At 44.6% G+C, this 21,371-nt stretch overlaps 1 protein-coding gene across 2 annotated transcripts in view; it reads right to left on the bottom strand.

Annotated features, from left to right (window-relative positions):
* COL1A2 (collagen type I alpha 2 chain) overlaps positions 1–21,371 on the bottom strand; it is a 64,547-nt gene that overhangs the window by 28,522 nt on the left and 14,654 nt on the right. For both annotated transcript variants that reach the window (XM_083705194.1, XM_083705195.1), the window contains exons 5-23: positions 19,453–19,497; positions 18,904–18,957; positions 18,363–18,416; positions 17,648–17,701; positions 16,103–16,156; positions 14,484–14,537; positions 11,550–11,594; positions 10,986–11,039; positions 10,832–10,876; positions 8,615–8,668; positions 7,102–7,200; positions 6,823–6,867; positions 6,621–6,719; positions 5,185–5,238; positions 4,942–5,049; positions 2,704–2,757; positions 2,492–2,590; positions 1,676–1,729; positions 372–470 (exon numbers count right to left, since the gene is read on the bottom strand). In XM_083705194.1, coding sequence (XP_083561320.1) covers positions 372–470; positions 1,676–1,729; positions 2,492–2,590; positions 2,704–2,757; positions 4,942–5,049; positions 5,185–5,238; positions 6,621–6,719; positions 6,823–6,867; positions 7,102–7,200; positions 8,615–8,668; positions 10,832–10,876; positions 10,986–11,039; positions 11,550–11,594; positions 14,484–14,537; positions 16,103–16,156; positions 17,648–17,701; positions 18,363–18,416; positions 18,904–18,957; positions 19,453–19,497 — 1,224 coding nt within the window. The remainder of the gene's footprint in view (positions 1–371; positions 471–1,675; positions 1,730–2,491; positions 2,591–2,703; positions 2,758–4,941; positions 5,050–5,184; positions 5,239–6,620; positions 6,720–6,822; positions 6,868–7,101; positions 7,201–8,614; positions 8,669–10,831; positions 10,877–10,985; positions 11,040–11,549; positions 11,595–14,483; positions 14,538–16,102; positions 16,157–17,647; positions 17,702–18,362; positions 18,417–18,903; positions 18,958–19,452; positions 19,498–21,371) is intronic.

Here is a 21,371-nt window from a genome sequence, read left to right as displayed (position 1 = left end):
GCCAATGAGAACTAGACTTGCTGCCCCTCCTAGTTATGGTTCCCACCTGTTTGCTCACAAATCCCCTGTCCCAGAGGGAATAGGCAAATGTCTAGTGACGGCAGGAAGCACGAAAAGAAGTTCTCTCCCCAGGAAGCCAGCAGGGCCTCCACTAAGGGCATTGTGCCTAAGGACCTTCTCCCCGAGCCCAAACCTGGGCAGGGCATTGATATGGACTGCAACCTTACACTAGCACTGTAGTGCCATCACTCTGGTATTTGTTGCTGGGTTACCAGAAAGATTAACACAAGGACATGAAGTTGGAGTTGCAGACAATTTCTCATGCTACCAGGCTGTTATATGGTGGTACCCCCAAGCTCCATTGCACTTACATTGGGACCTTTAGGTCCTGGGAATCCAATGATACCAGGTTCACCTCTTGGACCAGCGGGACCAATTGGGCCAGGTCTACCATCAGCACCAGCCAGACCCTAGAGGAGGGAAACAAACCTCATTGATTTTTTCCTAGGTATATTGCTTGACCTCCACTGACAGCAGCACACTTCCAATGAAGACATTATATCTATATTGCATATCAATACATTTCATATCAATATCATGATGCTGTAGACTATATTATATCTATGCTATAGATGCTACATTATGTATCAATATCACGATGCAACCTAGCCTCTAGACTCACCCTCTTTTTCTTCCCAGATCTACAAGAGGCTTCCTCAGCCTGATGTTATTGGGTTCCCAACTCCCAAGACCATCGGCCATGTTGGCTGTGGATGATGGGAGTTGTAGTCCAACAACATCTGGAAGACAGCTGACCTGGTTGAGGAAAGCTGGAAAGGGAGAAGTTCTGCTGCAGGCCTGTGTTCATAGGCATGTCTGGAAGCTTCTGTGAAACCATTTTAATAAACCAGCACCTGTGCAGAGCCTGAATCAGTAGACAAGACACCGCAGTGATGATTTCCTAAACTGGCCTGTACTTGGGCCTGGGATGGCAGAACGGCTTTGAACACGGGAATGTCCCAGGCTCAGACTCTGGGCTCACCAATGATCTCTCGAGAAAATTGCTCAGGGACTTGCAGGATGTTGATGAGTGTGCACCTGGGAGAGGGGACCAGTGAACTGTACCAGCCAGGAGGCAACAGTCAGAGGCAGTGGATGATTCAGAGAGGAAGGGTGGAACACAAGATGGGTTGGAAGAAGAGAAGGAAGAGGCAGGTTGGGCAAGTGTGTGTGCTGGCCCACCCTCTCTTTCACCACTGTCTCCCAGAACCAGGAGGGGATTGAAGAGGGACGATCGGAGACAACTTCTAGGCAGATGTAGTCTCAGGCTGTGTGGACACAGCCTGTCGAGCAAGGCACATAAACTGGTAGAGAGGGAGTGCCCCCTTGTTGCTGCAACTGCTCCACAGAGCAGGGAATAGTTGCCTGGACTCTAGACTGGTGTGTGTGGGTATCTGGAACGATAGAAACTACTAAGTGTCCACTTTTGACAATATTGTGTTAGCGATCTACTATGTGCATTCCTTTGCCTAGGGAGCACCGTGACACCAGGCTAAACAGGATAAAAATGTTATAGAACACAGCTGTGGAGATTACTTATAAGTCTATAACTGTTAACTAAAATCTACATTTTTAAAAAGTGATATATTTGTAGGGTAAAGTGTGGGCTACTTACAGGAAGACCTTCTTTGCCAGCAGGGCCTGGGCTTCCAGATTGACCAGGGAGACCCTAAAAAGCACAGACGTTTCATCTTAGTATCATCTTTGAAATTATTTCAAACAGGAATGTTTTGCATTTTTAAGTGAATGGGCCTCATTTTCAACCCAGCAACGTGGATCAGATTGTAATTATCTTCCAATTTAGCACTTCTCCAAATTTTGCGTTTTTGGCTCAAAAAATGCATTGAAATGCTTGTTTTAGGATAAAATGTGCACTGCCAGGTTCACCTCATGGACCAGCTGGACTTTTTAAACAGATTAATGGAGAAATGGGCTGGAATTGATTTATCAATGAACACGACAGAAATTGATGCAGACTGGTAGTAACAAGCGATTGACAGAGCAGTCTATCTACCAATTAAATTCATGTTTGCTGGGAAATGTCCATATTGAACTCATTGGGATTTCCTCCCAAATCACAGTGCAATCCTACACATGTTTCGTAAGCAGGTATGTATTACCTAAACTGCACATTACCTAAACTCATTGTGCTTAACCCCAGGTAAGTTAGGATATGGGTGCAACCCAAATATCCACTGCAGCCTTAGTCTCATATCTGTATAATGGGAATACGAATAATCTCACAACATGGTCATGAGAGTTGAATATAGTGATGGATATAAAGTTCTCATAACCAAACATTACTAACCATCACCATAAACATACTGCATTTTTAAAATGGACCACCCATTTTAAATGGAAACCCTCTATTTATTTGGACACTGCTGCCTTGCAACGTCACACAATCCTCATCCTCACCCTTGATACTTACTCTTGCACCCATGAGACCAGGTTCACCGGGGCGTCCAGAATCACCATTGGGACCCTTAGCACCAGCAGCACCAGTAGCACCACGATTACCAACAGCTCCCTACAGAGGAGAAAGGAACCCACAACCAGCTCCAATCAGAGGAAGCAATAACGACAAGAATAACATCTCTTCAAAAGAAAGAAAAGCAGAAGCAGAAGGAGAAGGTAGCTTACCATCACACCAGCTCTGCCATCAGCTCCAGGGAGACCACGAGATCCAGGAACACCCTACGAAGGAAAAGAAGACACAAATATCTGGTCAGAAAAGAAGAGAGAGTTTTAGCCAACAGGCAAAGGCAAGGCTTGCTACAGCTAAGGATTTACAAAGGAATGCTTGGCATTTGTGGTGGCATCGAGGCCTCCTGAGGAAGCAACTTTTCCTTCGCTTAATAAAAATAGTTGAGCTGGGCACATACGCACCCAATGGCTGGAGTGAAGCCAAAATAGGATGGTATCTCAGGGGCTTTTGCTGCCTTTATGCACTTGCAGCTCTGTCCTCCAACACCTTAGTGGCACTCCTCACCCTCCCCAGCACCTGCTGCGTAAGGTGACTGCCTCACCCTGCCCAATGATAGGGCTGGTCCACGAGAGGGATTCCAGTGGTCTTTAGAGGCTGCTGTAGAGCCCAATAAAGAGAATGGCAAGCTCTCAACTGGAATGGCAGGTACCATTTCAAGAAGGCCAATATAGCTCTGGGAACCAGCAGGGACCAGAGCAGGCAGAAGCATCCCTCACAATTATATTTATCAAAAGGGATGCAACTGTGCTCTGTGACCTTAGGTTCACCTGCACATTAAGCCAGTTTTGACAGGTCCATGTCTCAGTCTTGATCAATATCGTTGAATTTATAGTGGCAGATGAAAACTGATAAAGCAGACCAGGTGCAAAACAACCTGGGACAACCTTGTGGATATGATGAGGCTACCTTCACTACCTGACATTATCCTGCAATGACCATAATGTGTGTTGCAGAGGAACAGTATCAAAGCGCTGTCATCAGTGAGCATGTAGACTGTGAAAATGAGCTAACCACCAAGGCCTTCAGGACTTTTACAATGCACTGCAACCCAGGCCCACAAGACAAAAGGAATGGTTTATCCCAACGGGGGAAAATCAGGACCAATTCACCCATTCAATTTATCCACTAGAGGAAGCATTCCTGGTAAGTGATCTCTTATGCCTCAGCATCCATGGAAAAATAATTTGTGAACATGTGAATGCAAATTGCTTCTTCTTCCAGCGCTAGATCTGGAGATTGGCAATATGCAGCCTTGGCAAGGAACAGTTTTTCCTGTAAAACACAGTAAGTTTCCACTGCTATGCAGGCACAGAGATCACACACGGGACTGATCCAATGGCTAGAAAATACAATGTGCAGCTAAGCTGTCACTGTCGCAAGAGTGGGTTCTAGATCTCTCCCAGATTCTAAGTCCAGCCCCCAAAGGAACAACTGAAGAAAGTTTCAGCAAAATTCTTGGTGTCATGAGAAGCGCTGATTAGCATGCAAAAATTAGCCCTACTGTGTCCCCAATGCACCAAGTTCTAAAGAAGCAAAAAGCCCATTGACACAATTTTAATTGAACAATCATATATTCTCAATTCATTGTTCATTATCCTCATTTACTACTGCTGCTGCTACTACACGTTGGCAGCTAGTGATTTATTTATTTTTACAAAACCACAATTAGTTTGAAAATATTCCAGGACGTTGGATATCTAGCTGAGATGCCGCAGCTGAACTCTTGCTTAAGGCTAAAAGAATGGCCTTTGTCAGAGCAGGCCCTCTGGTAGCCCAGCACTGTCTACCATATTGGGGAGAGACTGGGGTCTCAAGTATTGCCTTCTCCTAGCCCAGCTACTTGGAATACTTTAACTGGACCCTTAGGTCCTCTACAGACCCAGGATGTGCTGCCTCCATCAAGCCATGACCTGCCCACGTATGCACACACATTGGAACATTGTCTGGTGTAGACAAGAATGCCCCTCCAAGCACAGGTAGGCGTAGTCATGTTAATCCCATAGAAAATTAGGAAGCCACCCTAAATACCAAGTCAAACTATTTGTCTGCCTGGCCCAGTTCTATCTACTCTGACCACCAACAGCAGCTCTTTAGGATCTCAGGCAGAGGAAGGTCTTCCACCTGTTACCTGATCCTTTCACTGGAGATGTCCTGGATGGAAAATGGGGCCTTCTGCATGAAGAATTAACATGTATATTCAGCCCAGTACCAATTATACTTCAGTTGGTAGAGCATGAGACTCTTGATCTCAGAGCTGTGGGTTCAAGCCCCACACTGGGGAAATATTCCTGCGTGGCAGTGGGCGTGCCTTCCAACTCCATGTTCTACCTCTGTGGATTTCCCTGGTGTTTTCTATTGGGTTGGGTTTTTGTTTCCTTTTGCAGCACACTTACTCTTAAACCTGCAGATCCAGGTGCCCCAGTCGAGCCAGGCTCGCCGTTGGAACCCCTCTTGCCTTCCTCACCACTTGGGCCAGCAGGGCCAGCAGGGCCGGAAGCGCCCTGTCGGGTAGGAAAGAGAGCAAAACAAGCCACCATTTTGAGAAACAGGCTGCATGATGGGGGGGGGGGGGAAACGGAATCAACAGTGATTTCCACCAAATAGATAGCAGTGCTTCATGCAGTAAAGATACTCACAGGCTCTCCCTTGTTACCGGTCTCTCCCTTGGATCCAGCAGGGCCAGGTTCACCCTGGAGTCAAACAGAACAAGAGATCCCAACAGTGAACACTATGAATTTACGCACACCTTTGTTTTTCTTCTTCTGAACATCTGGGCTGCAAAGTTATCCAAGCAACTAAGAACTGCAGCAAAACAGCCTAGCAGCAGCACCTCACGCAACGATACTCCCCAAACAAGTCTGTACATGCCTACTCAAGAGTTGGTTCCTACTTAAATCAGTGGGTCCCCCCCCCCCACCTTACAGGTAACCAGATATAGGATTGCAGTGTCAGTCATCCAAACTGGGCTGTTCCTAGCCCAGATTTGTGCTTGAATTATTGGGGGGGGGATGAAACCCATATGTCTCACTCCCCAAATCATCCCGTTACCCTGTAGCCTTACAAACAGTAGCTGGCACAGAATGCAAGAGGGCCAGGCCTGCTCCCTTGCCCTGCCCCTGGTCATCTGAGAATTGGCTTGGATGGTGTGTTTATTAGAGGAAGGGAATAATCAATGCAGTACAATAGGGGAATAAGTTGAGCCCAGTTCTATGTTAATAAACAGTTACTAATTCACATCTGACTTAAGTCATGGACAAACTTCATGGCTCCAGTATTCTCCCCAATATTGGTCTCCCTTACAGAGCTGCTATAAGGATTGCCACTGTAAGAACAATTCTTTCATTGGCAAAGTTGACATAAAAGAGAGAATCTGCAGAAGTGACTGTTGTTGGCATTAGACATTAACAGCTTGGTGCAAAACTGCACTAGACCAACAGAAGGCAAAATAACCCCAGACATTTTATATTATCAGACACCGCTTCACACTTGGTTGGATATTAACCATGTAGAAATGGTGCCAAATGTTCTAGCAAGGGCATCGGGCAACTATGTGCCCGCCAGGGAGGCCTTAAGTCAGAGCAAGCCCAGATGCTGGCAGGCAAGACCAGTATCTTAAGTACGAAGGCAACTTAGAGACTAAAACGATGCCCTGCTGGCATTTGTGGCACATACCCCCCTGGGGACTGTGGAATTGGAGGGAAGCATCCACTGGCCTCTGCCACTGAACAGGAGACCAAGGATCACTGGGGAGGCTGCACTGCCTGCCCCCGTCTCCCAGGAAGAGCATCATGGCAATGAGAAGACCAACCTGGCTTATCGGCCAGATAAGGAGCAGCTTCAGGGGGTGGGTTGTTCCCTCCCTCCAGTTCCTGGGGCTGGAGAGCAGAGGAACAAAGGCTGCTGGGTTGTGCATGTGTGTCTAAGTGTGCAGCTGCATGATGGGTGATTTGGGAGATACTGTTTGTAAGCTGCTTTGATAATCACTTGACTGAAAGGCAGGCCATGCATTGTCAAAAACACAAGACCCATAAATTGCAAAAAGGAGGCATATATGGTAGATAGCATCACTTACAACAAGTCCTCTAGCTCCAGCAGCACCAGCGGAGCCAGCAGCGCCAATCATACCACGGGGACCAGGCAGGCCAGGAGCACCAGCTGGACCGGGAAGACCCTGCCCAGAAAGGAGAGAGGAGAACACATGTCACACACTCTCCTCTGTAGCACCACAGAAGCTTTTCCTATGGGACAATCCAGTTTGATGCCTGCATACTTACAGCTGCGCCTTTAGCACCATTAATGCCGTTGTTACCAGGGTTACCCTAAGAGAGAGAGAAAAGGATAATGTTAGGTTTTAAATATATATGATCACCTGCTCATTTTATCTAGGCATATTGGTTTAGGTGTGTGTGTGTGTGTGTGTGTGTGTGTGTGTGTGTGTGTGCAAATCGCTCAGATGTTTCTTTATGCCCAAGTGACATATATAAACAAAATAACTGAAAAGCAGATGCAAGGAAGCACATTCATCGGTAGCAGAAGTTTCAAGGGTAACTTACTGGAGGGCCAACAGGACCGGAAGCACCAGGGAGTCCAACTTCACCACGAGGGCCAGCAGGACCAGAGGGACCCGTGTTGCCAGCAGAACCAACTTCACCCTGTTTGGGAAGAGAGGATGTGTGTGGTGAGTGCTGAGTGTTCGGTGTATGGTTCATTTCAGCACTTATTAAACCTATACTACTCTAATCAGGCTTAAAACAAAAACAAAGATAACATCCCCGGGTGGCTGTCTCTGTTAAGATGAGCACCAGATAGTACTGTAATCATGATCCAGTTGCAGCAAATAGTTCAGCAAAAGAGAAGATATGTTAGCCCTGTTGCTATTATTATTTATTTTACAATCCTAACATTTGAGTTTGGATCATGTGATGCATTGCATCGAGGTGGATTTAGGGCAGGGTGAGTAGTGCAGCCGCTCTGGGGGTGCAGCCAAGAAGGGTGCCTTCTCAAAGCCAGGCAAGCACTTGCCCTGCTTTGGAAGGGAGGTGTTAGGGCTCTGACAGGGCCCTGGAGTCCTCCTGCCTCCTTACAAAAGTAGGGGAAGTGCCTACTGGGCTTTGGGAAAGAGGTGAAAGGGCTCTAGGGCCCTGCCAGAGCCTCACACCTCCTTCCCAAAGCTTGGCTTAAGCCTGTGCCCTCACACAGGATGGCATATTACCAAGGTCTGCCCCTGCGTACTGGCATATGCAGGCTTTTGTGGACCTACAACATCCACATGAAGAGATCATATGCTGTGCCAATGCCGCAACATTAGACTTCCTGACAGAAAAACAAGTGCTTTATCTTTCTCTCTAGCTAGGTGCACAGTTTCGTTACTGCCCATCTTTGCCTGGCTATTACAAACTGACCCAATCATCGTGATCACTAGAACTAGCTCAACAAAAAATAATTTCACCTGCAATTTCCGCACATGCCATTAATTTTTCTTGCTTACAGGAGGGCAAATGCAGTTATGCGAATCTATCCTAAGTGAACAGCTAACCACTGATTCCCCCCCCACCAATGGTTTGGGGAAAACATCACCAAACATCTCCCCTAATGCAAGATGTATATTTTTGGCATAGGGACGGGACCAGTTCTGTTTCTCTGCTCTTTGGTCCAGCAAAGCCTTACATGAGCTGAAAGGTGTGAGGAGATGATTTTCACAAATCCCCTCCTTTGCCCTCCACACTGCTTATCAGAGGACGCCCTAGCTCTCTGGAGCAGGGGGCTGCAGAGAGAAGGAGGAATTGGCCAAAGACCACCTTTCCTCCTTTCCACTAATGCATGCTGCCTTGTGACAGTGGAGGGACACCACTAGATACAGCCCACTGTGTGGAACAAACCAAATAGCATTACACTTTTGCATTTCTACTGCTATTTGATTAGTTTAAAGAAAACTACAAATGGTCGCTGTGAATGTTTGTAGGTGGGAACAACCTGTATTCTTCTCATTGTACAGCTAAAGCATTGCTTGGTTTGAAAACATTTCGTTGAGCATCTGTGCCTGAGGGGGCGGAATATGGGTCATACCTTGGCCCCGGGAGCACCTGAGAATCCTGGAGCTCCAGCAGCACCCATGGGACCCTGTGAAAATAAAGAAAGAGAAATCCTTCAAGATCTGCAGGTGCAATTAGTAGGCTGAGAAGGAGACAAAGGAAAGAGATCGGGCTATAGGAATCAATGACCAGGATACATCTCATGGGATCCTGAAGCAACAAAGTGGATTGCCTATATGACAACAGACTTGAGTCCTAGAACAAGGTTTGAATCTGATCTTAGAGCCAAACCCATGAAAATGTCTCCTTGCATTTTGGCACGCCAGTGCCCACAAAGCAGGCCTGCAAAATGTGGGACCCCTGCCAGGTTTTCCCAGCCCAGGGAGATGGCAAGGCAGGAGGTTTCATCACTCTCAGTTCTGACGTTTTAATCAGAACGTGGCATTTCCATCATTCCCTTTATATCTGATGTTCAGGCATAAGTGCTGCTGCTTATATAGCCAAAACAGTACCATATCTGCACACAAAGGAGGAGAATCAGCAGGGGGAGATCTTGAGGTCTGCAAAAGTACCTCCAACCCACCCCCCACACCAAAAAAACAACAACCAGGAAAGGACCCTGGGTAGGAGGAGGGAAAAAATCCATTGAGGACTGAGCATGTTCACTGGGCACAAAATGCCAAAGAAGGGGAAATGGCTCAATACGTAGCTTGCTATGTCCATCCTAAGAGGTGCCAGGGCATCACTGCTGTCATTACAAGCATTGCTTCTGGGCAAATGCACCTCTGTGTGTGCATGGCTCTAGAAACAAGAATGCCTTGTGCCTCTGTTTGGCCTTCCCTGAGCTAAGAACCATTTTAAAACCTTTAAGGTAGAATAAAGGTTATCCTTGCAAGGATGTATTTTGCTGCTTCTCTGTTTAACATGCTTGCCTAGCTGTTATGATAAACAAGCACCCACTTTCTAGATGCTTCATTTAAAGTGGGGGGAACGGGGCAGAACACTGCATTAGTTACATGCGAGAGAGTGCAATTTTTAGCATCGCTTGCGAAAGTGCAACAGAATGTGTTAAAAAATTGAGGTGCTGTATATTCAGCCTTAGAGCAATGTACTAATCACACTGGCAGTAACTGACCTATTCCTTCCTGAGCTGGCCAGGAGACAATGTGATTGGTTTACTGCCTAGGCTAGACACTGGATATTCCAGGATATAAAGCAGGGATGGGAAACGGATGTCACACAGACACCACCAGACCCCTGTGGACATCTTTCTACTGGGGTCAATCTCCAAATTCCCAAGGGCAGGGGCACTTGGAGTAATAAAGCCTCATGTTCCATTTTTGAATCAGCCAGTTTGCCCCCTTACCAGAGGCAGGAATGCCTGAAGAATTCAGAATCTGTGAATTCTTATGCAGACTGACCCGCTACACACCTCCTGGACTAATGTGTGGATCAGAAATGCAAACATCCTTTGAATTTCACATTCCTGCAAATTTCATGATACAATTCTCAGCTCAAAAAATGTATCCCAATGTGTTGTTTAAACATTTTCATTTTAGCATAACATATGCTTGGGAAAGTGTACATTGAGATAAAGTATGCACTTCAACACAGTGGTTTTTAAAAATGAGAGATTAATTTGGAAGTGAGATGGAACAGACTTATTGAATGAACACATGCAAAATTGGCATGGAGTGGAAATAACGCTGATCAATACATCGCTTCCTAAGAGTAGCTGCTTTATAAGCAGTGAACAAGGGATATCTTTTTATCTTAGCTGCTAAGCACCATCAGAAAACTGATGAGGAAAAGGGATCTTCAGATATATATATATATTTAACTACAGAGCTTCGATTGCTACTAGTCAGGCTGCTGAAGCGGGCCAATAATATTGCTAACTGTGCAGGGAGAGCTCCCACAGCTTCTATGCAGCTTGGGCTGGGCAAATCCAGTCATCACTGCGAAAGCAGTCAGTCCAAAACACTGGATTTCAGGCTTGAGCTGAAAAGTCTGTGGAAGCACCCTGAGAATACTACTACTATTTTGGACAGCTCTTTGATGCCTATCTGGAAATGCCAGATGTTTGTTTTTGGAAAAGAAGGAAAGAAAGAAAAGATTTCCTTTTCTGCAACTGATAAAGGGCAGAGAGAAAGACAGGTGACCATCGCACAGAGAAATCCAAGTGACTGGCGGGTCACAGTGTGTGTCGTTCATCAGGACAGAATAATAGAACATTAAAGTTTGGACTTACAGCGGGACCAGTGGGACCGTTACTTCCATCACTGCCACGAGCCCCCTAAAAGAAAACAAAGGTTCTCTTTACATCTTAAATTCCTGGTACAAAATTGAAGAATCCAAAAGAAAGAAAACGGAAGCCACGTTGTACAGGTAGGGGAGTCACTTACAACTGCTCCAGGAGCGCCAACTCTTCCCCTTTCACCAGGGAGACCACGAGCACCCTAAAAGCAAAGGACACGCAAATCATTACCAAATATTTCTTTACTTCATTTAATAAATTTCTACAGCACCCTTCATGAGAGGATCACAGGGTGGTTTATGATACAGAAACTCAAAAATTCATAACGTTGTTTAGCAAACAAAAACAATACCCTGCACAATATTATTTTCTTTCTAGTACTAGTGGTAATAATAAGCTGCAGTGCAATATTAAGTATAGTCTAGTATAGCTTCAGACTTTTCTCAGTTTCCACAATAGGGTGCAACACTCCTGTTTCAAGTTATGCATGCTCAACTCAGATTTAACTCAGTGGGATTGGTACACACCCAAGTGAGCAAAAGACTGCAGATTTACTGTTGCCCTCAACACAGTAAGTCATATATTCTAGTCAAATAGCATCATTTCTATTAAACACTGAGAATTCCATGAAAGCAACTAGCAAACTTTAACAAATGATAACAGGATTTTTGATGACTTAATATTGTGTAAGTCACAGAGAGAAAATACTTACAGGTTGTCCGGGAGTACCATTTTCACCAGGGGCACCAGGTTCGCCCTGCGAATGACAAAGATTCTCCATTTAGCCCATGGTTTAGGTTGTCCTTTCCTTGCAAGTCTTATTACTGACATAGCAAAAGATGCAGTCAGAACGTTTACACTTCTGGCATTTAAATTAGCGCACAAAAGTTCATACAAAGTAAAGCCTCTTATCAGCTTAGTGATCTAGTTAGCAAAGAGGGCTTGTAGAAGAGAGATAGAACAAATGTTGGCTGTAGCCCAGATAAAACGTGCAAAAGTAAAGGAAAAAGCTAACTGTGTGACAATCTTATGCCCCATTAATTTCATTGGAGCTGAAGTGTGACTCTGGGACTGAGATAAACATGCTTTGCTAAAGGCAGCCACCACAAATGCATGCATGTGTCTGGACAGGTTGATCTATAAAGGTCTCATATACCATGAAGCTAACAGATGCACATATTTCAGCCAAAGAAACTCTACTGGTATTTGCCAAAGTTGATACAGGCTGATGCAACAGGACCTGGGGAAAGGTTTAGCTTTTCTATCCGGGCTTTTGCACTCCCTCTCCTGCCATATGGTTGCAAGGAAAGGCTTTGTACATTTTCTCTTCCAATTTCAACTAATCAGTTGAGGGCTACATGTGAAACTGAACCCAGTATTAACTGCAACTATGGTTTGTTGAGACAAACCAGCTTCATAACCCATAGCCTGAACTGAAATGGTTTCAGACAAGCCACAGTTAACATTAGCCACAGTTTCAACACAGCAAGCGATGGTTAATCGAAAATAGAAGCGAAAGCTTCCAAAAAGCCTCCTTGTGTCTGTACTAGAGGAGGAGGGAAGAGGGGGGAGATGAAGCTAAGCTTCTTCCTGACTCTCCCTGAGCCTGGGTCTTCATTTAGCTAGAAGGCCAACCCATCTCCTTGTGATCAATACAGGAGACCTCATCCCTCAATGCTGGCTTGCTTTGGGACCAATGGAGCAACTTGTATTTTTCTCAGCTTTCTGTTTCCATAGTTTTTTGACTGAGAGTGGTGTTATCTACCCAGCTGCATTTCAAAGCGCCATTTGGTTTGCTGGCTCCACCTCTGAGCTAACATGAAAACAGAAATTCGGCAAAGGAATATATTCCTGGCTGTAAAGCAAGTTTAAAAGCTCTCGTTTCCCACATATCCCATTTTGATACTTGCACACTTAAGTCTCAAGAACACCTACTAGCTTTGGTTCACTCCAATAGTGAAAGGAGAGGCCTGTCAGTGCAAGCCAGTTCCTTATGAGACATGCATTTGCTGGCATTTGCTGGCTTGCCTCAACACATGATTCTCGCTAGGAAAAATGGCAGCAAGCATAGTCTAGAGCAGTGTTTCCCAACCTTGTGCCTCCAGATGTTTTTGGCCTACAACTCCCATCATCCCTAGCTAGCAAGACCAGTGGTCAGGGATGATGGGAGTTGTAGGCCAAAAACATCTGGAGGCACAAGGTTGGGAAACACTGGTCTAGAGGGAGGAGCAGCAGGCTTGGCAGAACACCAAGGTTTGCAGAAGTAAAGTCCACCCCCCGAAAGGGGGAGGACCTAAATTAGTCCAATACTAATGGAACATAGGAAGCTTGTAACAAATCAGACCATTGCTCCAGCTAGCTCAGTGTTATCTACATTGACCAGCTGAGGCTCTCCAGAGTTTCCAGCAGGGTATCTCCCCAGCCCCACCTGGCAGATGCTGGGGAATAAACCTGGGGCCTTCTGCATGCCAAGCAGATGCTCTGGCACGGAGCTATGGCGCCTCCCTAAGTGAAGCAGGCTCAATGACCACAGATGCTGAACTACTGCTGGGAGAACCCTGTATTATTACATTTGTGTGCTGCCCATAAACTAAGAAATGGGAAAATGGAGGAGGAAGGAGAAATGGAATGACTGGAATCAGGAATAGCAGCACTCCACACTATTAACATTTACAGCAGCTCCCACTGTTTTTTATTTACATATGTATTTAAAAGGTAAAGGGGCCCCTGACCATTAGGTCCAGTCGTGGCCGACTCTGGGGTTGCGGTGCTCATCTAGCTTTATTGGCCGAGGGAGCCGGCGTTTGTCCGCAGACTGTTTTTCCGGGTCATGTGGCCAGCATGACTAAGCAGCTTCTGGCGAACCAGAGCAGTGCATGGAAACGCCGTTTACCTTCCCGCTGGAGCGGTACCTATTTATCTACTTGCACTTTGACGTGCTTTCGAACTGCTAGGTTGGCAGGAGTAACGGGAGCTCACCCCGTCGTGGGGATTCGAACCGCTGACCTTCTGATCAGCAAGTCCTAGGCTCTGTGGTTTAACCCACAGTGCCAACTGCGTCCCACATATGTATTTACATATGTATTTATTGGGATTTCTAGTATTCCCCACACAAAAGGGGAAAACTAGAATTCCACCCTTGTCATACATGCACACACAGAGTTCATGAGCAACTCAGGCACTGGCAGGGGCAAGTTCAAACTAGCCACATGCTTTGGGGGATTGGTGAATTCAAAGTTTCTCAAAGATGGAGGCTCCTACTGGCAATCCCGAGTTTCGGAGTCAGAACCAGAAGTGCAGAGTTCTTCCACCTCCTTGGATCCCCAGATGTTGTCAGACTCCACCTCCCATCAGCCCCAGCCTGCTTAACCAAAGGTTGGCTTAGAGCAAGCTGACTATTTATTTCATCTTGCTCCCATGCTAGAATTTGGACCTGTGAGACTTTCTGTTGTGTCCATGTATCTCAAGGGCTTAGTACCAAATTGCTGTTGTCCTTCATTCATAGCATAGGCTGATTTTTCTTAGAAGGATAAAAGCCTACGAGAACAAAACATGCATGCAGGATATAAAACAGAAGGGCTGCCATGCACTCTGTGCTCTTGCTGGAATACCCATGTAACATATATTAAAATTAAGTCATTTTTACCTTGTTGCCGGGAGCACCAGGTTCTCCTTTCCGACCATCCAAACCATTGTGTCCCTATGTTGGAAGAAACAACACTGATGGGTAAAGTGGCCCCCCTAGTTCCCCCCTTTTTAAGGAAACCATTTCTTTATCATGCAGTGGTTGAAACACAACTCTAGCATTGCTCTGTATTCACCATATTGGTTCCCCCACTCGAAAAGGATCATCGTCAGTTAAGGAGGGACACAGTTGTCCTTCCTTAACATAGTTTGGTTCTGGTCTGCATCAGACACAAAATTGACAGCCCTCTTCAGTTCGTATGTTTTCGTAGCTTTATAGATGACTATTACCGCTTCTCATTATTTATACAGTGCCTTCAACATGCATGATGCTTTGAAGAAAACAAAAGGGACTTCTTCCTCAAAAACCTAAAATTTGATACAGAGTGAAAAAACAGAGGAGAGGGAAAGTGGAAACAGGCAGGGACAGTGCAAGGCTTGGGGAGAAATGGTGCCAATGATGGCCCAGCAGTCCCCTAACCAGAGCAGGGCCTAGCCCTGCTTGTGGCAATGACAGCCTGCCCACTGTTTGCTTCTCCTGCCACTGCTTTCTCTGTCACCATTCACCACCCTCCACCAGGCCCAAAGACATGCTTCAGCGGTGGAAAGGTGCTTTCAAATGGGAGAAAGCTTGGCTCCCATCCATGGTGGCCAGCTGCCATCTTAGATTACCCAGAAAGCAATGCTCCAGGCCCCAAACCTATGAAATCTATTTCATAGTTCTGTCGTCCTACCTAGATAATATTTCAGAGTCCTATGCATTGGACGTTACACTTTAGGTAATTTAAAAATGTGAGTGTCCACCGGGGATGGGAGTTGAGCTTGGCTCCCACACAAAACCAGCACTGCTGCCTGCCACTGACAAACATCTGAGGGTCTGGCAGGGAGGGCAGTGAAGGATGGTATGGCTAGGCTAGTGGGCAGGTGCCCTTGACCAGTGCCCAACGTGGCCAACATTTGGCGCCAGGCCTGGAAACAGGGAAGCAACGCACAGTTGTTTAGGGAAATGCCTTTTCCCTAAAGGAGAAAAAACTGGCCTTTCTCAAGACAGTTAGAAAGGGCCACAGTAAACTAGGGGAATGTGGCAGACTAGGTGAACAGCGGTCATTGGCTGTTTTGATGAAGCAGTTACTACCACTTCCTTCGGCTGGAGGAGGAAAGTGGTATGCAGGCTTCTTTTTGGTCTGCACTTAAATACTTAAAACTATACTTTAAAGTGCTGATTGTACGTTCAAAATTTTGTCAATGACAATGCCATATCACAGACACATGCAGGACTTGGGACTAAACACCCTGTGAGATTTATGATGACATTTCCCTTAAGTTGATGGTCATTGCCATTCAAATGGTGTGTGCTTGCTGCATCATGTGATCAATAATGTGGGGTGGGACTTACCTGCCCCCCCCCAATATTTTATTCAAGTTGGCATCCGTGATGAAGACAGAAGCTTTCTTTATTGCCACCTTGGCAAACAAGCCTTAGGCTTCTGTCTAAGACCAGTAGTTGCACAGAATAACACACCATAGGTGTATTAACTGTCATTACCCTTAATTTTGTTCCTGTTTCAGTCAAATGCTCACCCTTATTCCTTTGAAACCAGGCAGGCCAGCAGTTCCAGGAAAGCCACGAGTACCCTGGGAGGGAAAATGAGAGAGAAGGCTTAACATCTCAAATAAAAGCTGCTAGACAAAGTATTTGGGTGCAATATGTTAGTCCCAGCCACCAAGGTGAGCTGCTTGCATGTCTCATTGCCACAGTCACTGATCCCTCCATGCACTGCTTTTGCCTTTGGGTCAGGAAGCTGGCATGACACATAAGCCTACAAAGCTGTCTGGAATCATGCAGAGTCAGACTATCTGTGCATACGGTCTACTCTGAGCAGCAGTGCTCCTCAAACAGAGAGCCTTTCCCACAAGCTACTGGCTGTTTTTAGCTGAAGATGTCGGGAATCAAACCTGAGAACTTCAGCATGCAAAGCACATCTTTTGTCATTGTGCTCTAGCCCCTCCCTTGTCTTTACGGGGTGTGTGTGTGGCTTATTTAGCTCAAGGGCTCCTGGTTGCTGATCCCTAGTATAAAATGTTCCAAATTCTGTTCATTTTATAGACTTATATGCCACACAGCAAACAAAGTATCTCAGAAGTGAACACGACCCATCCATAAAATTGCACAGAAGTACTTAATATCAGTGATTGATGCAGAAAGATGGAAAGACACAGCCCTATCCACTATAAAAGAATGGCTGATAAAACTATTGGACTTGGCTGAGATGGCAAAATTGAATTAGAGAAAAATAATTTACTGACATTTGTCAAGGATTGGAAATTTCTTATGGACTTTTTGCATGAAAGAGAAAATGATCTTAACACCTGGTTTATAGAAGATTGAATGGTTGGGTCTTAAGGAATGAATGTCATATCAAATGTAGCTGCAGGACAGAAAACCAGAAGTCATTTTATTTTTCTTCTTTATCTTTCTTTAGTTTCTTCTTACTTTTCCTTTCCCCCCTCATTTTCTCTTTCTTTAGGTTTCTCCTTTTCTTGTCTTTTCTTCCTTCTGGCTTTGCTCTCTAACAGATTAAGTAGCTGTTTAATCTCAGTATATTATATTTAAAAAATGCTTGGATATGTATTTTTGTATACCTTTGAATAAGTACCAATAATGTTTTTTTAAAAATATTGGCATGCATTATCACATCAGATAATTTACTTGTTTAAACCGAAGGGCCTTAAACTGGAATTTGAAACAAATTATTATTATTATTATTATTTTATTATTATTTATTGAATTTATATAGCACCCTATTCCCAGAGGTACTGTTAATGCTTGTTTAATAGTAATAGTCTAGAGTTCCATAGCTTAGGAACAGATACACTATTACCATAATCCTTGTAGAATAAAAGTGAACATCATGTGGCAACCTTCATAGTGCTGCTCTCTGGCTAGGTGTTAAGATCCAGCAGGTGTAAATAGCTAGAATATCAGCCTTAGTGGGAGGGCGGCATTGTACTTACACTAAAACTACTGGTAAGGAGCAGGGGCTGGTAATTTAATTTCCTATCCTGCAGTTATGCAAACAGATTTAATCAGCAGATTAAACAGGCAACAGAAAACACAAAACTCACCTGAGGTCCAGGAACACCCCTCTCACCAGGTCGTCCAGGTTTTCCAGGATGACCCTAATGAAACGTTAGACGAGATGACTGAAATCTTTTGTGTGCAAAAGCAAGTGAGCTGCACATATTTAACATATCTCTATGCAAGGTATAAAAAAACATAATAACTTAAAAACTGACTAAACATGCAGCATCTTTCCCTCAGGAGACAAAATGTCACATTTGAAGGCTATATTTCCTCTGATATTTTTAGGACAAGAACTTATGATGGAAGTGGTATTTAAGGTACTTATATTAAAGGGTAAGTCCTACTGAACTCAGAAGGGACTTACTTCCGCTCTGGGATTGCACTGCACATTTCTTAATTTCACAAAATGCAGATTTTTTTGGAGATACTTTTCAGAAACAGAACAGTTGGGAAATCCAGCTTTTTTAAAAAACCGAACTGCTTCTGGGTTGCAGAATCTATTAAAATATCCTTAAAACTTTTAATACACTACAACGCTGTGGTGGCATTCCAGTGGAAATTAGGAAACATGTTCAATAAATCAAAACACATGGAAATGGAGCTTTTCTACCAGAAGTGATGGTTATAAGAGTGTTGGTGGGGATGGGACACAGAGGGCAGTCCACAACAAACGCTGATAACCAATGTTTGGAAAAGGAAATAACTCCTACAGATTCCCCCTCCCCCACCAAAATCCTGGTTCAAATGAATACTTACATCTTCACCAGGCTTTCCAGGAGGACCCATTGGACCACGAGCACCTTGGGGACCCTAGTGATGGGGGGAAAAAAGGTTCACTTGAAACAAAACAAAAGGTTCATTTGAAACAAAACATGCTACATATGATCTGGTGACTTGACTAAGCCAGAGTTCTAGATCTGAATTCTTTAATCCAAGCTTGCGGTGGGGGGCTCTTTATTTATGGCTTCTGGGTTTCAAAAAAATAATAATCAGAAGACTTGGTGTTTGGTCTGATTTCAGCTCCCCCAGTGGCCTCAAAGAGTTGCAGAAATCTAAAGCCTACCTGTCTAGCAAAAACCATTTTTTTTAATGTGTTTTCCCTCCGCTTTGAGGAAACCAAGCAGGCGTGGGCTCTAGCAGAATCAGAACTCATTTCTTGCTTCTCCCACCCTTGCTAGCTTGCAAAGGAATCTCAGATAATAGGCCCAAACTTAAATCTGGGGGAAGGGCTTCATTGCAAATGGGTATTTCAGAATTCCTGTCATTCTCTGAATAGAATAAAAATGGATCCACTTACTGTTTGACCAGGTTCGCCGGGTTCACCAGCATGTCCCGCGTGGCCTGGAGAGCCCTAGAAGCAGGGCGGGCGACAAAAGACATTTTGTAAGTACTCTTCTAGCAATGGGGGTGTTTGGAGAAGAGAACTGGGCATGGAAGCAGAGTGAGATTTGGGGAGTTATAGGCTGTGATTCAGGCAAATCTTGGGGTCCTTCAACCCAGACCAGTCTAGACCAGGCCAGGTGGACCAGTGATAACATGGAGAGATACCAGGCAAACACATTGTGTGTTTTGGGCCTTCTGGGCAAGAACACGAAGGTGCAAACTGGGAAGAGAGTCAGGAAACTGTGAAAGCAGAAAGGTCATGGCTCATCAGTTTGTAAACTGAGAACTATATCAGGGGACTGACAACAGCAGTCCTGGACCTGTCAATATAGGGTACCTCTTATACATGTGGGGTTACCTGCTTAGGGTCTAGTCAAGGCAAAATGTGTGTAACTGATGCTTTCTGCATGTGTATCAAACATATCTCTCTTCCTACTAATGGCTGTGTTCCAAATATACTTACAGGGGGTCCAGTTACTCCAGGAGGGCCTCTGGGTCCCATTATACCCTGGGAAAAGTTAAAGAAATAGTTAATATACTGCAGTAGTAAAATGAAGGTCCAGCTAGTGGTTTCAGTATCACTTAGGCTGCAATCCTGAGCCGCACTTACTTGGGACTAAGTACCATTAAACGCAATGGGCTTACTTTTAAGGAGACATGCATAGGACATTTCAGGCACTGTTAATCATTTGCCTGAAATCAACCTTCAAGATTAAACAATGAACCACAGAGTAAAAAAATTGATTATAATATTATAATAGCCTTAGATTATATTAGTAGCATAGCATCATAAAGTCAAAGCTGTATTTTCCTGTGTTTATCTATTGCTAGCATAGTATTAGTACTAGCACTAGTTGAAATTTGCCTCTCATCCTTACATTCACATATGTAATTTGCCTTAAACGCTATAGATATTGTACAACCTTCCCCAACCACGTGTCTTCCAGATGTTTTAGACTACAAAACCCATAAGTCCCAGCCAGCATTGGCAAATGGTCAGGGATGATGGGAGTTGTGGTCCAAAAGATATGGAGGGCACCAGCAGATGTGGGAAGGCTAATATAGTACATAAGAACAGACTCCTATTCAAAGAAGGGAAAGAATTTAAATTTGTGCTTTAGCTTACCTGAAATGTCTCAGACAAAAATTATTCATCTACTGCTTTATTATATTTGCCTGCTTTTACATTTTTATTCATTTTTTAAATTATATTTAACTTTTCTTTTAGGATTGTCAGTCTTTGATTTTAGAAATTGTGGAACCTGAGCTGCATCAGATTCAGAGGCAGGGAGGTGGATTCCAAGAGATTCAGGGATTCAAATAACATACCTGGTTTCCCTTTGATGTTTGGGTCTGATGGCCATTTTGTAATTTATTGTGGTTTGGGGTTTTCCTAATGTCAATACTTTGATCTTGTGATGGGGAGTGAATTGTAATACACACACACACACACACACACACACACACACTCTGTGGTGATGTCTGGAATTCTAATGAATCTCTTTGGAAATTAGATGGCATATACTTAAAAAATAATAATAGTGATAACTCCCCCATGGGGCAGGCTTGGTAGGCTGACCTGCCCTTCCATTCCAGCATGTGGCAGAGAAATCATGCAAAGAGGTGGGTGGTGCTCAAAGCTCCTGATGCCACCCACCTGCTCCTGTTTCTTGTGGTTTTCCCACCTCCAGCTGTGCGGAGCCTTAGGAGGACATCTATAGAGGAATCACACATTGGTGCATTTCCCATCATCACCCAAAAGATTTTGACAACTAGTCCAAACAGCTGCTTTTGACACTAAGTCCTGGCAACTGGCCCAGATGGGTTTTCAAAATGTCACTGTGTCAGATCATTCCCCCTTGAACTGCATTCTCACCAGATTGATCTTTATGAATAAGAATATATCGGAAATGTCTGAGTCCCTAAATACGCCCATAGTCCTAGCTGCAAATAAATGGAGCAGGAAGAGGAGCTGCCAACCTTTGTTTTCTTTAATTAGCCTCAATGATCAAACCGCTTACTCTACAATAATTTCAAGCAGATCCCTGTTGTCTAGGAAGGACTCCAAGCAGGTGTCTGCCAATGATCTTCCCACCACTTGCACAAAAATATGTTCAGAGAAAAATCAGTGGCTATTCCTTAAGCACAGGTGGCACAAGCTGATGGATAATGGTTTGACGATCTCTTCTCAATATGGATGTTTAAATGTTTTCTGCAAGGTTAGGCCTTTCTTTATCACTTTGATGGTTGAAGCACCTCTGCATGTGTAGAGCAGAGAAGCCCTCCCCATTTAAGTGATCAAAAAAGACCTTGTGGACCTTGAAGTTCTCATGGCAACAAGAAGCCACAAGATCAGGGATCAAGAGATTACATGGAGCTTTA

This window comes from Podarcis gaigeae, assembly GCF_964106915.1.
Source record: "Podarcis gaigeae genome assembly, chromosome: 12".
Classification (NCBI taxonomy): Eukaryota; Metazoa; Chordata; class Lepidosauria; order Squamata; family Lacertidae; genus Podarcis; species Podarcis gaigeae.
Note: the sequence above shows the minus strand (reverse complement) of the source record. Positions and strands in the feature narration are given on the sequence as shown.